At 35.9% G+C, this 26,098-nt stretch overlaps 1 protein-coding gene across 2 annotated transcripts in view; it reads left to right on the top strand.

Annotated features, from left to right (window-relative positions):
- Positions 1 to 26,098, top strand: part of LOC117406505 (interleukin-1 receptor accessory protein-like 1) — a 475,103-nt gene that overhangs the window by 209,436 nt on the left and 239,569 nt on the right. For both annotated transcript variants that reach the window (XM_034010584.3, XM_059029188.1), the window contains exon 3: positions 10,444 to 10,723. In XM_034010584.3, coding sequence (XP_033866475.3) covers positions 10,444 to 10,723 — 280 coding nt within the window. The remainder of the gene's footprint in view (positions 1 to 10,443; positions 10,724 to 26,098) is intronic.

Raw genomic sequence — 26,098 nt, 5'->3', positions numbered from 1 at the left:
CATATACTGGTCTTTGCTGGAGTATATGACAATTTAGGTTCTTCAAGGTGGTTATAGTATTAGGCAGCATTTACTACTATATTAAATGTGTAAATACTACAATTTACAATAGTAATGTGATACAAAATACAGTAAATCATCGAGTGCCATTAAACAGTCGAGGTGCGTGGATCCAGAACAACAGAATAAGAAACTGTGGGCAAGATTTTCCAAAAAACAGTGTTATTGTATCGAACTCGTGGTATAGTAACGAGAGCTTTTAGGACGTGATTTTCAAATAAAATGAATCTGTGAGCTCGTTAATGAATGCATTTGTCGTTACAAAAGCTTAATTGTCGCAAGTCACATACATCACTTCCTATCTCATCGACTAGATAAGGTGAACTTGTTAATCAAAATGCATGTTAACGAGATTAAGAAAAATGAATGGAAGCATAATTCGCTGTTATGGAAACTATCAGTGTACAGGCAGACGGCTCTCCCACCTGCGAGCAGCAGCCAAATGTTAATAAAAAATAATGGGAATATATATGTTGTGTATAATTTGTAAACTTCATTAAAAATTGTACATTTTGTCATCCAGAATGTACATTTATTTAGATAACTTCACATATAAAATCCTGATTATCTGGCGTATGGGTATAAATCGAAACTGCACGGATTAAAACATTTAAAAATAAATAAATAAATAAATAATGAAATCCCACTAGTGACTTACCCTCTTTCAGGGGATATTTTGCCACAGCTTATTATGTATGACTCTTTTTTTAAAAAAATTTAGTCGTTGCCAATTAGTTTTTATTATTTTCTCCCCAATTTGAAATGCCCAATTATTTTTTAGACTCAGCTCACCGCTATCACCCTTGCGCTGACTCGGGAGGGGCGAAGATGAACACACGCTGTCCTCCGAAGCGTGTGCCATCAGCCGCCCGCTTCTTTACACACTGCGAACTCACCGTGCAGCTCACCGTGGAGTTGCGACCTTTTGAAGATTCTGCCCTGTGTGCCTTCCTTAATTTGTTCTATTAATTCGCTCAATTGCAAACTTAGCTGCCTGGTTTGGATTAAATAATAGTTTTGACATATTTAACGTGACAAAGATGTATTTGATGTATTTATTTTAGTAATTATATACAGGATATTTTCAAAACAAGTGAAGTGAAAGAGATTGCTAGAGGCCCTTGTGTCAGTGTTGTTTTCACCACTTACAATGCATACGTTGCTGAGAGTTCTCATTTCCTCAATTTGGAATTTCCTATTACCCTATTGGACCTGGAACTGAATTGAGGCTTTGTTACAATTCCTTGTTGCGGCAGATGGGCCCAGGAGTCACTATCTCAATTTTCTACATCTCTGCCTCAAATATTCTCCTGCAAATGATGCATGGAAAAGGGGAGAAAAGCAGGGAGGACCCAGTCAGAAGTGTTAAATATTTGGTTCAGTGGGTCCTGTCAGCAGGTATAGCCTGCAGGGAACTTGTTTATCCAGTGGAATGATGTTATTATGAAGACAGTGATGTAACGTGGTATATTTCATCCTCTGAAGCATCTGATGGAAACTACTGTGTGAAGGAAATTCATCCTGGTCAACTTATTCTGAGATTATGAATATCAATAGCTAGTAACATATTAAAATTGAGGTCATGGCTGCATACTGTTAGAACTTCTAAGACTAATGAATAATTCAAGTATTTTCCAATTTATAAAATAAAGGAAATGTGATTGACTGCTAACCGATACAAAATGGGTATGTGAAAAATAGTAAACTTGCTTTCTCTATTATATTTGATATACATTTTTGTACGATTTACTATCTACTGTAGCTATGCATTTGTGTTTATTATACAGTTTGTAGGCATATATAGATATATGTTCAACTACTGTGTTCATTTTTCATGTACTTACCTTTTCGTTAGATTTACCGTGGTCTTTTGAAGTATAACACACATCAATTTACATATTTATGAGGATAATGAAGAGGGGTGCGCGGAATGCACACAAGCGTGTTATTTATGATTTTAATTTTTAAGTTGCTTAATGTCTTTATTGCAGTCACAGTTAAGGCGTTTTTTTTTTTTTTTTTTTTTTTGCATTTTCAGGGACATGTGTCGTTTTTTTTAACAATATATATGTGTTTTCTGCATTGGAATGAAAACAACCTAGAATTGCTTTTTTTTTGGTATATACAGCCATTACATTACATACTGTAGATATCCTTAAATTAAAGGCTTCCCACAACTTTGTGACCTATGTAACAATTATCTCTAAGATCTGCTTACCATGGTTTTCAACGCATAATTGCACTCTGCAACCAGAATTCACATTTAATGTTATCTGAAGCCGTGCAGGGAGAGAGATGACAAAGGGAGGGAGGTGTTGCATTAAACTTAAATCTAGCCCTACTAATAATTGCAATGCAGAGTTTATTTTAAACTAAATATTTTTTGTTGAACAAAATCATACTGCTTTTTCTTGCCGTAAGGCAGAGATAGTAGCCTACCATATATGCATGTTGCTGTTTAAAGCATGCAGAGGAATGTAGTGTTAAGAACTGATACTGGAACAGCGAAAACAGTGCACGTTATCCAGAGGTGTGTGCAATACAACAAACGCATTACAGGAATGACAAAAAGTGTGCCGCTATTTCCGAAAATGACGGTAACATTTTAAATGTATTTAAATCACATTCCTGACTATTATCATACTTAACATGATTGTAATGGGGCAGCAGTTAACGAAAAAAGTATTAATAGTGTATAATTAGTTATGTCTGAGCTACTAATTCATACAGAAGTTACATTTTTACTCTTCGGAAAAGTTAGCCAAGTTTGTTAGAAATAGAATGTGTCACTCACAGGACCGGGTAGTACAGGTTATTGCTTTTACATGAAACACGTTTATAATACGGCACAGCTAGCACAGTCTTTCATGTCCAACACTGTCTTCGTTATGTATTTGTGTATTGTGTATACCCAGATCAGATTGTACAAGTGGAATGCACAGCGCCCAAAGGCAGCTTTGTATGCTGATATCAAAAGAATTTGTGAGACTGACCTAATGATGTCCAAGCCTGCTGAGAGCATTTCTAAGTGCCTGCAAGGCAGAATCAACTGAACTGTTTTTAACAGATGTACTGCTGGTCTGCTAGCAGTGTGATTACTCATGCTATCATGCATGCAATATTTAAGAGGGGTTATTAAGGCCTGTGTTTTTAGCCCACGATAAAAACTGTTAAAATGTTGACTGTCGTTAGCTGTACTTGTAATTTCTCAAAAAAGCAATTTGTAAACTTGCATGGTTGGTGGTTTTGACATAGCAGGCAAACAATATATATTTCAGGGATGGAAATGAGACTCCCATTGCATAGCAGCTTGGTCCATTTCAAGTTGCACTGTGAGCTTCAATAGTCAAATCTTAGCTAACATGGAGAAATCATACATAGATGATAATCTCAGAGTTGTGTAATCAAGCTACACATAAGGGATTTGCTGCAAACACTGCAACAGCCTTTTACCATCTCAAAAAAAAAATCAAGCAACCACATTTCCAAACACAATCATTGAAATAAACATTCCTCTAAAAAATATGTCCATGTTCACATGGTAACCAAATCTGTCAGGCGAGAAAACATTATGTGGAGTCATACGCAGTCATAGCAACCCCATTCTTTATCAGAATTGAATCTCAATGCCGATTGGCTGCATAAAGGACATATTGTTTATTTGCTATATGAAGTGAAATGGAAATTGATGTGTAAAGATGACATTCTAAAGTATGTACCATAAAACAGATGCAACATGATCAAACTGTTTATGCTCCAGAAAGACGCCACTAATACACGTTTCTTTTGTTTCGGTCTGTTGGATTAGTGTCAGTACAGAGGATAGCCTTAAAGAATAAACAGGTTTTTACATTTTCAACATGGGTCTTTCTACATGGGTCCTGATAAATAGCAAATGTGATGCAAATATACCATTCTTGTGCATAGATGACATGCTAAAATCGTAATGTAAGTAACTGCATGGCCCAATATTCACTCAAAAGAAAACTTGTGTGCATATGCTTTTCAGGGCAGTATCATAAGCCTTTTGCTCATCAAACATAAAATAATCTACTATGCTTATATCAACGTAAATGACAGCCCTCCTTTCAGAGAGAACCGTATTTATTATAGATGTATGCAGAACAGTAAATATTAATGTATGTCATACCACATGCATAGATTTTTATAAGAATTGTGACTTAAAAGTTAATTGCCATAATTAGCACTCCATGAACGATTCCACTATTAAGAAAAATCTCCGTATCTCATTAAGTAATGTGCTGCAATAAAGTAACCTGGTTGCATAAAACTCCTAAGTTTAACACTCAAGGATATATTTCCACTTAACTAAGGTTAACTAGGGATGTACATGTGTTAAGCTGCGTTCTGCTTTTTAGCTCTCATAACATTAGTCTGAAACATTTAAACATCTATTCATGTTTTCCTGCTTTGCGATTTATTTGCCATTTTTATATGGAAGACTCAACATCAACTTAACTATTAACTCCGTTTCCATGACATCCACTAGGGGCCTGTTCGCACTGGAGCTTATTTTCGTACTCAGTACGGTTTGGTTCGTTTGGAGAGGAGTTTGAACATCAAAGCTCGATTGGCAAACGAACCAAACTGAACTGTGACCACTAGAAGAGGTGGTCACAGTCTGTTTGGCAAAAGAACTGAGTTCGGTTTGCTTAAAAAACGTGAATGTGAACACTGGACAGTCTCGGTTCTTTTGCAAACAGGAAACGAACCCGGTAGATTTGGCTGTACAGTAGCGTACAGTTACTGTATACACAAACAGGTGGTAAAAATGTCCAGATGAGTGATATGGACAATGGGGGAAACAACTGCATTGTTAGAAATTTGATCAGAAAAAAATAAAAATAAAAATCAGACTGACAAAAAACAATGTATTCGCTGTAATATCAAAATACCTGGGAATTTATTAAAATGACCGTGGCTCCGGTTGGCTGAAAGTGATTGCTGTAACCTCTTTTTAAAAATAAATAAATAAATAAAAAGCTGTTTTCTTTATTTTTGTAGAATTGTTCAAGTTCATGTTGAATGATGTGAACTGCCTCCAATCGCTTTCATGATTCATCACTGACATTGGAAAAAAATCACATTTGCAGAAAATACAGCTGCATGTGGATTACCGTATACGATGTTGTGCGAGTGAGTGTGCAAGTACCAACTTTATTATACAATAGTACAGTATTTAAGTTAAACATTCCGTTTTTGTCTCGTTGTCCAGTTTTTAACAAATGTCTGTTTGGGCAAAGTTATGCTTGGTGCGTATGTAAATATGTTTACCAGCGCTGCAAAAAAATAAATAAAAATAAAATACAAAATATTGTATTAAAACAAAGGACCAGATTTTTTTGTTCTTGATTTTGGTTTAGTAAACTTAAAGAAAGAAAACAATGCTATGCAGTAGGATGTCAGTCTCAGAGTTTGCCAAATAGTTCCCAGGTATGAATTACGTGTTCGCTGTTGTCTTGCATAAATTAAATAAAACACAGTTTATTTATTTATCGTTGTACACACTCTATGCTAATGTTTTACATGAGGAGCTATATCCCTAAAAAATACATTCCTTTATATATGTTGTCATTATTACAATACCGTAGTTCTTTTTTTCAGTATACAAGGATTTAATACAAATGAAAAAAAAAGCAAAACATTAAACAATATATACAGTAGGCTACTGTACTACTATTGTATTTGAATATTTACATAGTGTGAAGAAGCAATGCCAGACAATGTAAACATCCGATGGTCTTTTATTAATAAAAAACAAGTTCACTTGATTATTTTAATATGAACACAAGTGAACTGAGTCCTGGGAAAACACGGAAGAGAACCACGACAACAAGCCCCAGTTAATTTCCAAACAAGGCAAGTGTGAACAGCTAGCACATTGATACATTGTTTCAAAGCAAACAAACCGAACTGAGGACGTTTGAAATGAACCCAGTGTGAATACCCCCTAAATGACGCAAACGAGCCACACCAAAGTAAGGTAGCGTTTCTACATGTTAGTGATTGCCACCTAATTGTTTATGGCCTGACAAGAATGTACAGTCTTCTGCCAGCCAGCAGTGATGATTTTATTAATCACTTTAATAAAAAAAAAAAAAAAACCTTGATATAAGAAATCAGACATCTAATAGTACAGGAAATTTAAGAAATCAGATATCTAATAGGACAGACAATTTAAACAAGCCATCCTTCAACACTGACAAAACTACTTCTCTTGGTACTGCTACACCGGAACAAACCTTTGATTCTTTCACCTAGATTTAATTGACCTAGTTAGTAGGACAAAATCTACTACATGTGTTTTAGACTCCATTCCCATTAAACTGCTTAAAGAAGATTTTCTATATTTAATAATACCTCTTTCATCTGGCACTGTTCCCAACTCCTTCAAGGTTGCTGTAGTATAACCATTGCATAAAGAACCTACTCTGGCTCCCAAAATCCTTAACAACTAGGCCTATTTATAATCTCCCCTTTCTATCTAAAGTTTTAGAGAGAGTGGTAGCTAAGCAACTTAATACCTTCTTAGCAGTACATGATATATATGAGCAATTTCACTCAGGTTTCTGCCTGGCCATAGTAGTGAAACTGCTCTCATTAGAGTGGTAAATGACATGCTCTTGTCGTCAGATACAGGCTCACCCTCTGTTCTTACTCTTTTAGATCTAAGTGCAGCATTTGACACTATTGATCATCCTATTTTGATTGAACGTATTAAGAGTCTTATTGGATTGTCAGGTAGTAAATCTTATCTTTTAAATAGGCTACAATATGTTAAAACTGAGGACGATTCTTCCTTTCTATCTGAAGCTACATGTGGTGTCCCCCAGGGTTCTGTTCTCAGACCAATTTTGTTTTCCCTATACATGCTTCCCTTGGGCAATATTGTCTGTAGACATGATGTCAATTTTCATTATTATGCTGATGATACTTAATTGTCTATAAAACCGGGTGATGCTTTATCTTCAGATATTCTGACTACCTGCCTCGCTGATATTTAGCTATGGATGTCGGACAACTTTTTATTGTTAAATTCAGATAATGCTTCTGGGATCAGAGTCAACTAAACAATACAAATCCATGTGTTTTTTTGTTTTTTTTTTCCAGTGGACAGCTTCCCTTACTTGCCGAAAGCTGAAATGAGGAACTTGGGTGTAGTTTTTGACCCAGATCTTTCATTTGAACTGCATATTAGGAATGTAACCAAAGTGTCACTTTTTCACCTTAGAAATATTGCTAAACTAAAATGCTTTCTTTCGCTACAGGATGCTGAGAGATTGATGCATGCCTTTGTATCATCTAGGCTTGATTATTGTAACACCCTGTTTTCAGGTATCCCAAGCTATGTTATATCCCAATTGCAGCTTGTACAAAATGCTGCGGCCAGGGTTTTAACAAGAACAAAAAAAAAATGTCCATATTTCCCCTCTGCTCTACATTGGTTCCCGGTGTGGCCTAGGATTGATTTTAAGGTCTTGCTCTTATCCTATAAAGCTCTGAATGGTCTGGACCCATCATACGTCTTTTAGTCCCTTAAATTGATGGTCGGCCTCTCCGATCCCAGGATGCTGGGCTGCTTACTGTCCCAAGGGCTTTTAAGAAAAACAAAGGTGGTAGAGCGTTCAGTTGTAGGGCCCTCTGTACTGTGAAACACTCTTCCTGGCTCTATAAGAGAGGCCTCAACTGTTGCAAATTTTAAGTCAAGATTGTAAACCTGTTTTTATGATCTATCGTTTCAATGTTAATCTATCATTTTTATTTTAGTGTTTTGATGTTTTTATATATTTGTATGTGCTAGTTGTATTACTGTTTGTATGGTTTTTGCAGTTTTATTGTTGTTTTGACCTGTTGTTTTCTGTTAAGTGCCTTGAGATGGCTCTGCCATGAAAGGCGCTATATAAATCAAGTTTGAGTGGATAAAGGGTATCAATTTTCAAATAAGCCAGACCTTGATCCCCAGTCTTGTTCTCGTCAAAGATCCTGTTTCACAAAAACAAATGCCATACTTCTAATTTCCCTGAAATGTCCCGTCTGCACCCCTAGGAGCTTGTTTCCCCACTGTCTACCACAAACATAGAAATATGACAGTAATGTTTTAATGTAATGTAATGTATTAGTTTATACTGCATGTTGAGCGATCAAAATATTGAACCTATTTCCTCTTGAAATCAGCTGCTGTTTGACCCCCCCCCCCCCCCCCAAACACACACACACACACACACACACACACAAGAAGAACATGGTTGTATTTGTTCTGTAATAGTCAGCTGTAAAGAAGGGGCCTTGCAACTGTTTCCACTGTCATTGGGAGTCTTAATTATAGGACAAGACTCTGTAATCCCATCCATTTCCACATAATAAACAATGATTGTCAGTCCCAAAGGTGGTTCTGTAATACGTCTTTCACAAAAGTTGTAATTGCAGACTACTTCTTGCCATGCATTCAATCTGGTAACATGGAAACATAAATACTCAACTCCTTGCAGCACGATAATACATGCAAGCAGTTAGGTAGGGCTATGCTCTTCTGATCTTTTTATTGTATTTTTTTTTTAAACAGGTCTAAACACTGAGGTTTATATTGACTGAATAAAATGTATAAATCCAGATAGAATCGGAATTAATTCTGATGACAGTAAACACTTCGGCATTTTACTATTTTATCTTTGTGATTTTAGGTTTTTGCATTGAAAACATCCAGTTAGACACCAAACCCATTTCAAAAAGTCAATTTTTTCTGTTAAACTTGAAGCCAGCACTGCCTTTGTCTGTTGTTGTAAATTCTATTTGTTGAAAAAACATTTTCTGTTTTACCTTGTTCCCAGTGGTACCTAATATACAATTAACTGGTGTGGACACCAGGTTTATTTGTATTGCGCTCTTAATTATATAATAATTAAATCACAAAACCCATCACCTTTCTTTGTTTCCCTTGAGATTTTTAATTGGTTACCCGATCTATGCTTGGATATGTGGTTGCATATCAATTACACTACACAACTCAATGTGTAATTTATTATAATAAAGATGTATGTACATGTCTTAAAACAGTTAGCATTTTTAAGTCATTGAATCCAAGTGAATTGTGAACCTTTATTTTTAAATTCAATAAACCGATAAATAAAATTAATATTAATGCAGTTTATATATATATATATATATATATATATATATATATATATATATATATATATATATAGCTGAGTCTGGCTGTTCCTCACCCAGTTTTATTCCTCCTACACAGCTGTTTCTGTTTCAGTTAATGATTGTGTTTCAACCTACATATTGAATTGATGATCATTAGCACCTGTTTGGTATAATTGTTTAATCATACACCTGACTATATGCCTACAAAATCCCTGACTTTGTGCAAGTGTACCTAGAAGAATTGATGCTGTTTTGAAGGCAAAGGGTGGTCACACCAAATATTGATTTGATGTAGATTTTTCTTCTGTTCACTCACTTTGCATTTTGTTAATTGATGAATATAAACTATTAACATGTCTATTTTTGAAAGCATTCTTACTTTACAGCATTTTTTCACACCTGCCTAAAACTTTTGCACAGTACTGTATATATATATATATATATATATATATATATATATATATATATATATATATATATAATTTCTACTGGCATTTAATGTCTGTTAGCCTTTATTCATTGTTTACTGTCCTTACAGCTAGTTTACCATCCTTCCTCATATAAATGATTGTCACTGATTTAACGCATCATTATTTGTATCTCGATAGCTTTTTAAGTAGACACGGTTTGCAAGAAAGGTAAATGCCATTACCGATACCTAGTCTTACAACAGTTAAACAGCATGTGTTAACACTATAGTATGCACTGGTTCTGGTGTACACTGAATTAAAGTAAAAAAAAAAATAATAATAATAATAATAATTTATATCACAATGAATGGCTGATCAACAGAAAGACTGATATCTGCCTGGTAAAAATATTTTTTTCTGAGCAATCTTTTGCAATGTATAATCAATATATAGTATACATATAACAACATAGTATGTTTATATACTATTAATATATATATATACTGTAATATTGAACAAATCTTATACACTCTAGAGTTTTTCAGCAACATGGTCAAGTAATACCAAGTCTTTATCATTAATCTCAGAACTAAATACGAAGTTTTGACATTTTTATTTCAGCTTGGGGTTGTACAGAGACATTCCATGAAAACACTACACAACGGCGATGTTGAAAAGATTTTAATGTTATCCAATTGTACTTGAGCACATAGTAACCATTATAATTCATGTCCTTGTCGTCTGTAGTATATTTATATATCATATATATATATATATATATTTTTTTTCTTTTCTTTTGCAGCTGACGGATGCACAGATTGGTCTGTGGACTACATGAAGTACAAAGTGCTTTTCGGTGAACCTGTACGAATTAAATGTGCTTTATTTTATGGATATATCAGAGCAAACTACACCCTAGCGCAGAGTGCAGGACTGAGTCTGATGTGGTACAAGAGCACTGGACATGGGGACTTTGAAGAACCCATACCTTTTGATGGTGTTAGAATGAGTAAAGAAGAGGATTCAATATGGTTTCGACCTGCAGAATTACAAGACATTGGACTTTATGCCTGTGTATTAAGGTAAGATGATTACATTTGTATGAATACATGTAAGCCACTGACTGGTCTATTTTATCTTCAGGTATTTCAGAATACGTTTAAAATACCTGTGCAAAAAAACACTGAACAATGAATGGAAAGCATCTGTCATAGTCAATGCACTAAGTTACCGTAACTATCAATGTTTTCAAAAGCACAATTTATGAGGTACAACTATAAGTAACAAAGTCAAGAAGACAAATGTTTCTGACAGTAAGTGAGTTAAGTGAACAAATAAACACATATACTTACTCCCTGGTAACATTTTGTATGGATATCCAAACACATTTTAGTATTCAATAAGCGTGTTAGGCCTTAAAAAAAAAAAAGAATGGAAGCCACCTTCCTCCAATCCATTTTTTTTCTGTTGGGCAAGGGACCAAATGCAGTTCCCAAAGTGTCACTGGACATTCATTTGAAAATTTTCCATGGGAGATTTCCAGTTTAACAGTTTAGGATTGTACTAGCAGCAGTGGCTCCTATTAATCATTCTAGTTTTTAAAGCCCTTGCAAGTCACCGCATAATGATTCTTGAGTTTGCAGCCAAGATTCCAGTGGACAAATGTCCACACAACAAAGCAGACCAGCGCACTTAATGTGCACAATTAATTTTAAATCTGTCCCCGGGGAACAATTTGAAATTTAGTGCCATTGACAGATATATAATTCACAGGTCTCACATTTCACGTTTTCTGTCACTGCTGCATATGGCTCAGGGAGTGACTTCAGTTAATACAGGATGCAAAAATGCAAAAACTCTTTATAAGCGGTCTAGTTTAGTAGTTCTGTCAAGCCTTACTCTGTATCTTGGGAACGACTTCAGTTGACTTAAGGGGCATGATCTCCACCATTAGAATAAGGCCAGGCATGTTTTTCAATGTGTCACTGGAAAAGGTTTTACAGAGGGTTCCATTAAATAACCAATTGTAATTTTTAAATAAGTGCCCCTTTATATGAATTAAGATTAGCATACAGTGGTCCCTCTATATGTCATTATCTGACAACATTTTAAACAGGAAAATGTAGTATTTTTTATAATTCACTGTCAACATGGCCTCCCATTGAGTTAACAGAATTAATGAATTGGTGAATTGTTTAGAAATTGAGGAAGCACTGTACTGACTTGAGATTTCATAGAACCTAATGTGATTGTTATATTGTTATACTTACTTATTGCTCATAACTAATCTTTAACATAAAGTATGTACAATCCCTTAGCTTGTCATGCTTAAGTGACAAGACATTTGACCAGGTTACTATTCTCTACTGTTATCTAAATTGTCTAATTGAACCAATCCGTAACTTCACAGAACTGGTTCAAGAGCCATGCAGTTGATATGTATCACTGATACAGTACTGAAAATACTGAAAAATGGTTTCGAAGTTTACTTTTGGGTACAGTTTCTCTGAAATAATACATCATAGACAAAGAAAAATATGGCACAGTGGGTTCGAAATGCTGCAGTTATTACCAGCCAAACAATAAGCTGTGTATTGTTGCTGCTTTGATAGTTATTGTATGGGCTTGCTTTTAGACTTGAATATCACTTTTTTTGGCAAACAAACATAATCATAATTGAGTAGAACCTGATGTGGTAATCATATTAATTTGATCATCAACAATCAATATGCACTGTTTTGTAAGTGTTATTTATTTAGACACTTACGTATTTCTTATAAATAATCTTTAACCTAAAGTATGTACAATACCTTAGCGTGCTGTGACTTAAGTGAAACGAGATTTGACCAGGTTACAGTGACCTACTGTTTCATCAGTGATATCTACAGCCAAATAATAAGCTAAGAAAGAGTGACAGTGATGCAACCACCCATTGAGATGTGGGATGGAATGACCAAAGTGAATGATCCATTTCAAAGAAAGCACTGCCTTGTTCAATTTTATGCTCTGTGGTTCTCTCTGTGTGCTACTCTGCTGTATCAGCACGCACACAATGCTCTATACCATAATCTGCATTTTGAGCACAGGATCATTTACAAAAGAGGGTAATACTTCGCACAGATAGCTGTGTGGTAACAATGCAAATTGCATGTTTTATTACAAAATGCATTACATTGTGTTTACACACGTGGTTGTAATATAGCCACATGTGCTAAAACATTGCAACTGCAGTGTGATTATACACTAGATTTTAAAGTGTTACCCAAAAGATTATCACAGACCTGAATAATGAACTGTAACAAGCCTAACTGTTTTATTTGCTTTTCATAATAAATAGTAGTGCACAATTGAATGATGGGTCCATACCCACTATTTTCAGCATAACACTCTTTCAGTTGAACTTGCTTTATAATTGAATAGCATTAAAAGTCTGTGTCAGATAGTCCTGGCTGCTGTTATAATCAGGCTTGCTACTTTTCGATATTAATTGGTAAAGCTCAAATTATTATTATTATTATTTATTTCTTAGCAGACGCCCTTATCCAGGGCAATTTACAATTGTTACAAGATATCACATTATTTTTACATACAATTCCTCATTTATACAGTTGGGTTTTTACTGGAGCAATCTAGGTAAAGTACCTTGCTCAAGGGTACAACAGCAGTGTCCCCCACTGGGGATTGAACCCACAACCCTCTGGTCAAGAGTCCAGAGCCCTAACCACTGCTCCACACTGCTGCCCGTGTGTTAAATCAAAAATATGAGTTTGACTGAAATACATTTATATAGGATAAACGTTGGTAAAACCACTCGCTATTTTTTATTTTCTTACCAAAAATAATCATTTAGACTCATCTCTAGTTTGTGTAGTTTTTATACTTGCTGTCTGTCCCGTCTCCGTTCCGCTCTGAATGGCTAGGGGTCACTGTCAGTCACCTCAGTGGTCCGTTAGTACTGTAGTTTCACCCTGTTCTGACAGATCTCGTTGACTGAAGCAGTGCTAGAATGCTCTCATTTGCCAGCTACAGCGCCTGTCATTCAAAGCGCCTACTTTGAAATTAGTGGGTTAAGGTGTACGTAAGCTTTTGCTTTAGGTATATGGTGACAGTTACTAGTTTGATTTGAAAATGGGGCGCAAGAGAAAAACACTTAATCAATAGTATACACAATACCCTGGCCGACGGCTGAAGTCTCCACGGCAGGACGAACCAGACCCGGCTGCCTTGTCTGTTACTCTGAGTCCGGCTGTGCTAAAACAGGAGATGGGGAGCTCAGACTTGGTCTGTGCATATTATTTTTACTTGTAAGTTTATGCTATAAAGGTCTGTGTAATACACTTTTATGTTCTGCGTTTACTATGGTTTATTTGAGACCATTTTTAAATGTATAGCTCAGCTGTGACCAAACGTTATTGCAATTAGAATGTTGTTAACCATGGTTTTGTTGCATGTTGAATATGATAAAGGGGTTTCGCTAAATGAGACGTTTCTCAAGGGCATAAAAAGTTTGTTCTTTTTAAAGCATAAAGGTCGATTTCACCCATTCTCTGCTTGAATTGAAAAATAAAGATAAAAAAACCCGGTAAATTCTTTCTAAAACAAACGTCATTATTAATCGTCGATTTGGCAAAAAAATAGAAATCGAATAGTAGCAAGCCTAGTTATAATGAAGGGGCAATGTTATTACTTTTGATCATGGTGGGACAAATCACTTTGTATGCTGGTGGCCATTTGGCCACTAGCTTTCAAAGTATGGTGGCCAAGTGAACTTTTTTGGTTGCCAACATTTTCAGATGGGGGCAATATGAGGAGATGTGTTAAATCAAAAGGCAGGGCAGGAAAAGGAATACGTTCTTTTTGAATATAAATACAGTTATAGTCTGACTACACCAGTACCAGTCAAGCTGGGACAACTAAATGAGAAGTCAATTTAAACTGACCTACACACAGGTTTTTTATGTGGAAAAATTGGTAAGGGGGTTGCACATACACAGATTATCATCCCAAAAGATGACAAAGTGTACTGTGGTAGCGTAATAACAATATTTATTGATACAGAATAAAACAGGAAAAATAGAAACAGTAAAACTGCTTGATACACTATAGTGCTTACAAATTTTGAAATGTTGATGCTCCAGGTGGAAATCTTAATGCACCAGGTCTGCACTGACTCTAAACAGCCAGCACAAGACACCACCCATTCCCCTTTAGAATGAGGTGGCGCTAAATCCTCGTCTATACTTTTGACCGATGTACTTTGAATGCACATACTTTGACTACGGAGTGCGCTCGTGCACGACAGACAGCCCTCTCCCCCTGCAAGCAGCTGCATGAATCATGCACCCCAAGACACCAAGCAAAACTTATTATTTATAACAAGCAACACCAACTAATGCAGGCCCCAGTTAAAATACTAAAAACAGTTAAACAATAAACTACTAAAATTCAGACAGTAAAAGCCCCCCTAAAACTCAGTCTGTTAATTATAAAATCTCAAATTATAAGCAGGCAATCAGGAGGAATATATCAAAACCTAAAATTATGAAACCTTTTGTTCAATCAAAACAAAACAGCAGCATTTAGTTCTAAAATACTTAGCCAGGTAGCTATGTAGCTGGAACTTCCCCCGTCTCTCAGATTCGGCAACCACTTTAGGAAGCCCCGCATTCAGCCGAAGTAGGGTGTCCAAGGAAAAACACCCACAAGTACTGTCCCACTAATTTAATCCTTTGTAGAATCGGCTCAAAACCCAGCTGGAGCACGCAGTTTAACCCAGAAACAATCTGCTTCAGCAAGCGCCTTTTTGCAAGCATGGCAAGAACCAGATAAAGCGTCCAAAAAAGGTGCAGCAATGGCCTAATAAAATCAAATGCTCACTATCAGGAAAACATGCTTAAGAAGTGCTTGTCTGCTGCAACATTCCATTAAAACAATTCTCTAAAACTTGTGCTTGGTTTCATGTTTTAAACAATCTCTTATCTCCCACTATATGCTGGTATGATTCTCTGTCTGTACTGGAACCCTTCTCTCAATGTTTCATCCCGTCTTTTACACCCCACCTATCATTAACTGCAGGTGTTGTTAATTTCTCTAGCTAGTTACCGTGGCACCTCGTTAGTAAAGTAAATGAATGGAAACATTCCACTGAATATAAATCAAATTCTAAATAAACAATGAAGTGAAAAATAAATGAAAAATAGTGCAAAATAAACTACAAAACACATCTACAAAACAAACAAAAAAATGAATGTGCATTAAACAATTATACTACTACAAATAATAAGTGTTATAATGTGTTACAGAGGCGTATATTTTGCACACACATTGCTTTTGCATGCGTAATTTTCATGTAGTGGGTGTTTTTTATTATCTTTAAATTGTGGGATGGGGAACTATATACAATCGAAGTGCCAGAGAACTAACTCCAGGGAACTATAGTTCATAAAATGCCAGGGAACTATATACATTAAATGCCAGGGAACTATTTTCTGTGTCCATAAAATGCCAGTGAGTGAAGTATATACATAAAATAACAGGGAACTATATTCATAACATGCCAGAAATTAGAACTATATTAATCAAATGCCAGGGAAGATAACTAAATTCCAGGGAAGTGAACACATGTCTTTATTTTTCAGTTACTGTCATAGACAAGCTGGCTAAAATACTAACACTCCGTTAACTCCTCCACATCTTCTGTTACATTCTCATTTTCATGGAGTTGGCCAGATGTGGATTTTCCAAATCCAAATGCAAATAGATGTTTTATTTTTTTCTCTCCCGTGCCGTCTAAACGGATCAACCAAGCAAGTCAGGGAAACTCAAATGGCCTGTAGTGCTGCAGCACTCCTGAAACACTGAGACTTTTTAAAAAGCTGTGCAGTTATTTAAACCCCCTGTCTGTGCCGTAAGGCAGCACAGACACCTCAACAGTCCTTTCATCTCTTGTTGTTGTTGGGGTGAGTGGAATATTCTTGCTTTTCAGAAAGGAGACATGCACAAGATTTGAAATGAACAATTCTTTATTGGATTTGACAAATGACCATGTCCATAATAAAATGTAATAAAATTTGGCTCACGGCCTTGTTCATTGACGCTCGATAGCCGCCCCTAAACGCTGGCCAAACTATGATGTAATGTATATTGATTGATAATGTATATAGTGGTGTTTTCATAAAACACAATTATATCTTAGGCTTGTGTAAATGTTTTTAACCGTGTGTGGTTATTTTTGGTTCCATATTTATAAAGCATGCTTATCTTTGAATGTGTCTAAGCTAATCAATGAACAATTGAATGTAGAGCTCATTCTTGAATTGATCTTCAGCTCCTGGAGGCACCATACACTATTAAGAATTACAAAAAATCACCAGCAAATTGCTTAAATCTCCTAAGCAGTTGTATTAATTACAAATATCCACTTTCAATTAGTTTACACATACCCATACAGTATCACTTTTGTTAATCAATTTGTTCTCTAAAGAAATCTGTTTCTGATGTAGTTCTGACCCAGAGGCATCTTGCTCAAAGGCAAAGCGTAAACATGAAACCTACTCTTAGAACAGTCTGTACAGAGGGCCCCCAAGTGACTCACGTAGTAAAAAACACAGCCGTGCAGAGTGCATGGTGAGTAATGCCAGCGTGGTATGAATCCTGGTTTCCTAGAGACTTTGGGGCAAATATTCAAAGGTCTTGTGGATTTTCTCATCTTTCTCGCAACTCTGCTTGCGTTGCGAATGTTTTGTGTAAAATCGCAAGTGAGTGAAATCTAAAAGTGTTGCGGAGAAACTGTAATTATTTCAGCGATGCGGAAATGAATAAATGAACATAAATTAACACAGGAAATCAACCGCAACTCTCTCAAATAAATTATGATTTTGAATGTGTGCTTCTTAAGAACGGTATTATTGTCATTGCTTGCACCCCGGCTCCTCTTTCTTTACAAATTAAGCACTGGTAATTAGTATTGTTTAAAATAAACCACAAATAAATTAAATATTTGAGTTGGAAATAAATCAAAATGTTATTATGTTTCATCAAAGTATAAATCGACTAAGGACTTCTTCAGTAGACAAATATTCTGCCTGCACGATATTTCCTCTTTTTCTGTTGCTCTGCTAGCATTTGGAAATATAGCTGTGTGAAAGCCATGTTCACTCTTTAACTAGAAACAGAGATTGTCCTGAAATACTTCCTGCGAAATAATTAAGAGGAGTGTAACCAGTCTTAAGTGATTTCCATGCAACTTAGTGATTTGCGAGCAAATTAACTTTTGAATTTAGATCGTGGTGGTGAACTTGCGGGATTATTCATGACACCTCCCTATTGTGAATTTTGAATCTCACTCAAAAGCACAACTTTTTTTCGCTAAAAGGACTTGCGGGAAAAAATCGCTATAACTCCCCTTGCGACATACGCAGGCCGTTTGAATATTTGGCCCCTAGTCCTTAGTGCTGTAGCAGTTTAGGGAGGAAATTGTCTTGGACAGTTCACCTCACATCAATTCTAGCCACTCCTAGTGGCCAGGCACTCAAGGAGGCCCTGCAGAGACAGGGGCAGTAGCTTGGTAATATCCCTTTCTTAGTTCTGCAGGTTAACAGAGGTGATTGACTTGGCAGCAGGAATGGAGGTCACCCATTAATCTTCAGTTCTCCAGTTCATGGGGGAGCTGCGAGGCGTCATTGATGACAAAATATATAGGAGGATATCTTTCACAACACTGCATTATTTTTTTAGTAAAGCAATGTAGTCTTGTCAAAGTGTGAGGGATGTACTGGAGTGTAACTTCAGTGGTAAAGTATTTACTTTTTAATTTGCTACTTTTTAAACAAAAAAAATGCATGGTGTCTCTGCAAATAAATTTGTAAAGCTACTGGAGCATGTGGCTGTTAATGCATGCATAGTTGTATTTGCATTAATAAAGGATAAACCGTGTCTATCTTTCACATTAGCCATGTCTAGCAAGAAGGCTGAATTAAGGAGTTTTGTGAATACCAGTTGGAATTTTGTAGAAGTCCCACATAGACATTTTTAACTCTTAGCCACTTCTAAAGTTAAACACCATATAAACACACTTTATGAATTCAGCCTTTGATATGCTAGTCTGATATACATATCAATTAATCTGTCAATAGAGGAGTGTTGTGAAATAACTTGATAACCCATATACAGATATATGCTGTAATACATTAGTACCAAAGTAGTACACAATGTTACTTAGATCGCCAAACATATACTGGATTTTGTAACTGGTTTTATCCAGACTGCTAGTTTGTGAAAAAAAAGTTAGTTCTGGACTGTGGAATTGAATTGTTTTTGTCATTTTTCCCTTTTAAAACATTATTGTTTTGCTTCTGCATTCAAGCCGATTAACTTCCCCTTACTTGTCACACTGCATTACTGAGCTTCAATGTGCAGGTTAAAATGCAAAACCTTCTTCAATTGAGTTTATTTAAAACAGTGTTATGCATAATTATATGGTAATGACTTATTAACCTTTTAAGTAAAGTACATCTATTCATTATTGCTTCATTAGTCAGCATCATTACAAAAGCGTGCTTTATGCAAACAAAGGAAAGCTGTCCCTTCTGACTTGCAAAGATTATACTGAGAAATTCCTCAAAAGGGATACATGACAATAGTAACAGTTAGAGGGTACATACAATTTCTTCCTCAAAGACACTAGCTAATGTGTAAGTACTCCACATTGGAATCAGTGGAGGCTCCTTAGAGGAGGGAAGGGAGGCACAGCCTCCTCAACTTTTCAAGGGAAAAAAGAATGATATAATATAATATATCTTCATTAAACACAGTGTGAGCATGGGTTTTAATTGGACCAGAGTTTTGTTTTTTTTTTCCTCCAGAGGAGGCTTTGCCTCCGGTGACGAACTACTGTCTGTCTGAAACAGTACTCCCGCTAGTAGAGCAGGTGATCTGAGCACAGGTTTTAATTGGAGGAGCGACCCATATCTCTCTGCCCCCTGCAAAAGCGCTGCTTAGTGCAGTTGTATGTGCAGTTAATGTAGGAGTGTTGATTGAAATTGCTTAGTTTAGGTCTGCATCGCATCAGTGGTAAGAAACACAATATATGTTGTTATTTTTTTATTGTGGTGCTTGTCTTGTGAAGGCTTCAAATGTGAAATTCAGGATAACGCAGTTGATGGGCTGATTAAGACTCCGTGCCACACTAGATTATACTGAAAAACTCAAAATCTGAAGGGAAGCCATAATCAAAGTTGAATTTGCTACTGTAATAAGAACAGGTAATTTCATTTGGCAGGAGAGCATTATGTTTGGGATTACATATTTAAACATGTACAACTTTATGAACAAGTACAACTTTAATTGTCATGCATACTATATAGGACAGGCAGTTAGCTAAAAAAAATATATATATACATGAGACACAACGTACTGTGTTTTTGTTTTGTTTTGTTTTCACTTTAAGCACAGTTACCTCACAAATACAGTTACAGCCTTTCAGATGTCAAAATGACTTTTACAACTGGAAAATCCTCAGCTAAAAGGCTTAGAAATTAAAAACGAACTGTAAAGTTGCAAGTAAGTCCCCTGTTATAGTTTTTTTTTTTTTTTACTGTAATGACTGATGACTAGAGAAACAACAAAATAATTGAATTAATTTTGCTCGGAGTGGAAAAAGAAGAAATAAAGTGTTTTTTTTTTGTTACTTCTACAACCCATTTTTAAAGGTAACAATACTATTTTTCAATACAATTCAATTAAAAAATGACTCCTACTCCAATGCACATGAACTCAAACTGAATGGAAAAAACAGAAGCCTGTAGATTTATGGTTTTGTGTTGTTTGCTGCGCCTGTGGTGTAGATAAATTAAATTACATCAACCTAATTACATGTTTTAAAACAGTAAAAACTGAAATCAGAAAATAATAAAGCGGATTTCATATGGCCCTAACTGTTACTTATTAACCTGTTAATACTTTAACTCCCGGTCAATGTTAAAGCTGAAAATCATGTTAGAAATCACGTCAAAAAAAACCCATTTCTGTAATGCTAATAATACTGAATACTGAAAAAACAAAAAACAAAAAAAAACTACTTTGTTTAAATGTTCAATGTTATTGCATATTTAATCCCTTTAGAAAAGATTGATGGAAAAACAAATAGATACATTGCACCCCACCCCACCCCCATACTTGTGCCTCCCCTAACTCAGAGGTCTCCAGCTGCCACTGATTGAAATGCTTGCTTAACTTAGATCAGGCAAATCAATGGCAGCAAGCAGTAAAGTTTACAAATCATCTAAGAGACAAGACTATGGAGGTCAACCACTGGAAATTAATTTTTTAAGATGGTAGGACCTTACATAAGAAGAATCGTAAATTTAAACATTTTGGCATGAGCATTAGCATACAGACCCTGTCTGCTTCACTGACTTACAATTAAAGCCTCGAATTGGCAATTATTCGACACACCCCACTCATTCTATACTAAAACCTGGAGTGTGTAACCTTTTCAGAAATTTTAATGCAACTTTTAGGTCAGTTTTATCAAGGTCACCCTTTCTTCTCAGATAAGGAATATGTTTTATTATTTTAAATGCTCTATTAATTAAACAGGCTTAGGTTTAAATTCAGGAAACCTTTCTTTACAATTTCAAAAAAGGGAATGGGATTTATTCTTATTTGTCCTGGCATTACAAGGAACAATAAAATCTGTGAAGGTGATTATGTGCTGATCTACTGTTACCTTTATTATTTTCTATTTAAATCCTAATAGCAAGTCATAACCATTTAAATAACTATGGTATTGTCAAATGGTTACTTATTTTTCATGGAACTCTTGTACAGGAATCAACCAACGTGTTGAAATGCCCTAATTTATAAAATTCAAATTGTTGAAGTCTTCCCTCTATATTACTTGAAGGAAGTATTACTGGTGGGAAAGTTTAAGTGGAAGTTAAAACTGGTATACGCACTATTCTGATGTTTTTTTTTTGTCACCTGACATTGCGTACTGTATGTCTATTCCATAACAGCCCATACAGACTATCTTTATTGTGCTTTATTTATACTTTCATTAAAGTCCCACACCAATTAAAATACAATACTGCCCACTTCAGACTACCGAAGGTAAATCGAAACTTTGATTGTATTACAAAGGTACTCCAAAATAGAAGTGCTGTCAACTTGGGTAGAGCTGGGCTTTTCAAAACAGCAAGGTCATACTAAATAAATCAGTAAGAATCGGTATTTGAACAATGCCATTCAAAACCATTTCAAATATTATGAAAAGGTAAAGCTTGTAAAAATGTAAGCCTGTTCTAATCCTGTCAGAAAAAAAAAATAAAAATCTTAGCCTTGGCATTTGAGTAGGGCCATTTGAGTCTGATAGAGGGTTCGTTCGTACAGGATGAATTCTATCAAATCTTTTCTAATAAGATTAAAGGTGTGTAGATCAGATAAGGGCCCGTGGTTCTCTTTCAGTGGACACTGGATTGTTTCACACTGAACTCTGAGCAATTTCAGAAGGCTCAGCTCAGCAGTCCTTGTTTCACTTTCCTTCATTATATCATGACACCTATCAATGGGCATCCTTTGCTGAGATTTTGAAGAGAAAAAAAAATAGTCAAACATCACAGTGTTTGTTAAGATGTCTCAGCCAAATCTGGGATGTTTGGAAGTATTCCCATAGAAGCACAAGCAAGGCTCAGGTCAGAAACATCCAATATAGAAGATATGTATTTGATCATACTCAGGGGAAAAACAGAATCTAATACTTTAAAGGTAAGTGTAAAAGACCCTTTCATTATTACATTTTGTTGCCACTTAAAGCTAAGCCCTTGTATAACAAAGACCTACAAGCAGCTTGAAAACACATATGAGGGAACATTTACTGAAAATGAAATGCATTCCATTACAGTCTTGAAACAATTACAGAAATAACCACTCAATTCTTTCTATACCACGGAAGTGAAATGTGCAGCAGAATTGCTGTAAATATCTGGAACTAAAGAGTTTTATTGAAAGATACATTTTCTGTGAATGATACAGCATTGTGGCAATGTGCCCCGCCCCTGTGTGCATTTGTGTGTTATATGTTGCACTTCACGTGCATTTAAAGTATTTTACATGTGAGCACGGGGTTGCACATAATTAGTTCACGTGCTGGGATTCAAGTGAATAATTAATTTGTAATTGAATCCCGGCACAACAGTATATATAGATGCACGTTTCACTCACACGGGGTTGGGTGTTCGGTGAGTAGTGAACGGGAGAGAGAGAAGGAGAAATAAAGTAAGAAATAATTGCTATTGCGTGCTGGTAGGACCAGCACGATACTTGTTTGTTTATTAGTCCATCGTTTAAGTGTTAGTCCGTTTTATTTGTCTATGTATTTTGGCGTAAAGTGCCGTGTCCTGTCTTCTGTTTTGTTCAACCTTTTTTTTTCCTGTGTGTTGATAAAACACTGAGCGCAGCAGCGTCTCAGATTCACTCACCACTACTGTCTGTCTGTGTACTTCTTTCTGGTCTGACGTAACCACTAAAGCCAGCTTGTCACAAGCATATAAGAGCATCTTCCTATTTAAATAAGGCACTGTGTTATTACTTTTCTCTCAGTTAAACACAAGTGTTCTGATCATATGGCATTTTTAATATTAGTGGCAGTTAGCATGTATTCTAGAAGATACACAATTTAGCAGTAACAATATCATGCAGAAAGTGCTAATGGACAATGAGCTTTGATCTTCAAAAAATGTAAAATAGGGAGTATATTAAAGGGAATTAAGTTAGTTCATCATTAACATAATTAACTAATGTCTGAATTCAAGTACATTACAATAGAGGTATCACAGTAGGCAGCATACATTTGCCTGTATGCTGAGAGTATTGCACAAGAATGTGTCTGATTTGGGGACCATTGGGAAACTGGGTATTCTTCAGAAAATACTGTATTTATTATGTTCTTACACTTTTTTGCTGAGTGTCTGCTTTTCAAGGTTGAATGTGAACAGGGACCTCTTGTGTGAATGCTAATTGAGGAATGAGGTAATCCAAAAAAAAAAAAAAAATGAGCAGAAGAAAATAATTGTACTGCAGTGAAACCAAATGCTACATTTTCATTTTACTTGATAAAAAAATACGATTTATTGAGTGGGATATGCCTGCCTGTAAGTGCAAAAATCTTAACATTTCAGTAAGATTGTACTACAAGATGTCAATGCCCAGCAGGACATGTGAGCTGCAATTGGGTACATTTTTATTCTCATTTTGCGCCCTGCAGGGCATGTCTATTACACCTTACAAAATAAGAAACACTTTTATTCTTAATATCCTTTTTTTTCATTGCGTGAAAAAGAATACATCTGTTTTAATCCTTAATAACATGAGACAATACATTACCTTTCAAAACTCCGGCTATGCCAGACTTGCATTTATAAAATCTTGATTGGGCATGGTCATTGTAATTTTTACCTAAGATGGATGAATGTTCTGGAGTGTTAGATGGAAGAATAGTTTTTTTCTTTTTCTCTTTTGCTGCCTGAGCAATATTTATGCACCCCCAGAGGTTCACAGAATGCATTTTCTTTTAAACACTGATTTCAACACACTTCATGAACACCAGTTAGCTACTGAACCTAAAGCAGCATTGACAGACAGCTGCTATAGGTCAGCTTGCTGCTCCAGCACTCCCACCTCTTCTCTGCTGCTATTAGACACTCAATGGCAAACCATGGACAACCAGATGATGCTGGCATTGAGTTGTTAATTCATGCTGTTCCTTGAAAGCTTTTGACAATGTCATGGAACACTAGGGCAAACCTAAAATAGGAGGCTGTGTGGTCCAGTGGTTAAAGAAAAGGCCTTGTAACCAGGAAGTCCCCGGTTCAAATCCCACCTCAGCCACTGACTCATTGTGTGACCCTGAGCAAGTCACTTAACCTCCTTGTGCTCCGTCTTTCGGGTGAGACGTAGTTGTAAGTGACTCTGCAGCTGATGCATAGTTCACACACTAGTCTCTGTAAGTCGCCTTGGATAAAGGCGTCTGCTAAATAAACAAATAATAATAATAATAAAATATTAACTTGAACATTCTTTTGGGGACAATCGTTGAGGTATCATTTAGCAAATGTCATTTTTTTAATTTGGAAAATAAGAGGAATATTAGTTTATGGGAAACTTCCATAGTAAAATGATTTATGTAAAACAAATATTGTTATATGGAGAGTACAGCTCCATTTCAGTGCATCCCAGTTGTGCAAGATTTACAAGATGTGTGTGTGTATATATATATATACACACTACAGGTGGTGTGGAAAACTGCAGAAAGAGATCATCTGATATAGAAGGCTTATTTCTGTAGCAGTGTTCATTCAGGGCACACTAATTTGAAATCCTGTCTCCTGGAATGAATTGTTCTGGCTGACTACATGGCGAGGTATGATGGGTGATAGTATTCCTTGGTGGTGAGTAATGTAGTGTGTGCAACACATTCTCTTCATGTGTGTATGTGTGTGTGTGTTTCCTTTTTTTGTTTTTTCTTGCATGATGTAGCCACTGACCAGAGAACCAGCATGGGGTAAAATGATGATAAGCAGTGTTACTATCTTCAGCACATTTAGCAGCTGCATTTGCTGTAAGAGACAACTTCTCCAGGGAGTACTGAACTCTCTCACTTTCAATAAGTGAAATATGTGGTTCTGCTTGTACAACTTAATGCAGTATTTATTTTAAATGCATACAATACTATAGGACCATACGGATTTGCTTGCATGTTAATGCTTTACATTTGACGTTTTAAAATAATGCAGCATGTATATAACACTACTGTTAGCTTCTTTGTTTTATATGGCTAGGGCAGTTTATACCATCCAACAACTTGGGGCAGCATTGTCATAGGAACACATTTTATTTTATCAAGTATTCCTACCGAGGAATACTTGGAAGTATTCCTTGGTAGGATTTGGCAAATCTCAAACTGATCTCTAGACTAGTTAGATATTGAGATACAACATTGTGGAAACATGCCTCAAACTGCAATGCAGTCTAACCATCAAGGACAAATCAGGAAATTGAATTGTTCTGGTTCCATATAGCTTTCATAGGACTGGGAACAAGCTTTGTTTTGAATATTTGGAATTCATTTCAGTAGGCCTGCATTGACAATACGCTTTGTTTGGTTACAGTTACAAATAAGAAATAAGAAAGAAACTGAATGCATTCTGACTAATGTGCAAGACTGGACAGCCTTGGGTTATATATGTAATGTACACATCTTCTATATTACTGTACTACTGTATATAGATAGCATACTATTACTCCATCATCATGCTTACTTCATGCACTGCCCTTATATACCCAGTATTTGTAAAATGGGTGCATTATATATTAAATAAGCACCAGGTCACAACTAGGCAGTGATGAAAGGGATCTAATTCATAGAGGAGGGACGATTCCACCACAAACAGATTGCACAA

Source organism: Acipenser ruthenus, chromosome 8, assembly GCF_902713425.1.
Source record: "Acipenser ruthenus chromosome 8, fAciRut3.2 maternal haplotype, whole genome shotgun sequence".
In the NCBI taxonomy this organism is placed as follows: Eukaryota; Metazoa; Chordata; class Actinopteri; order Acipenseriformes; family Acipenseridae; genus Acipenser; species Acipenser ruthenus.
The sequence above is the reverse complement of the archived record's forward strand: the minus strand, read 5'-3'. Positions and strand labels throughout refer to the sequence as shown.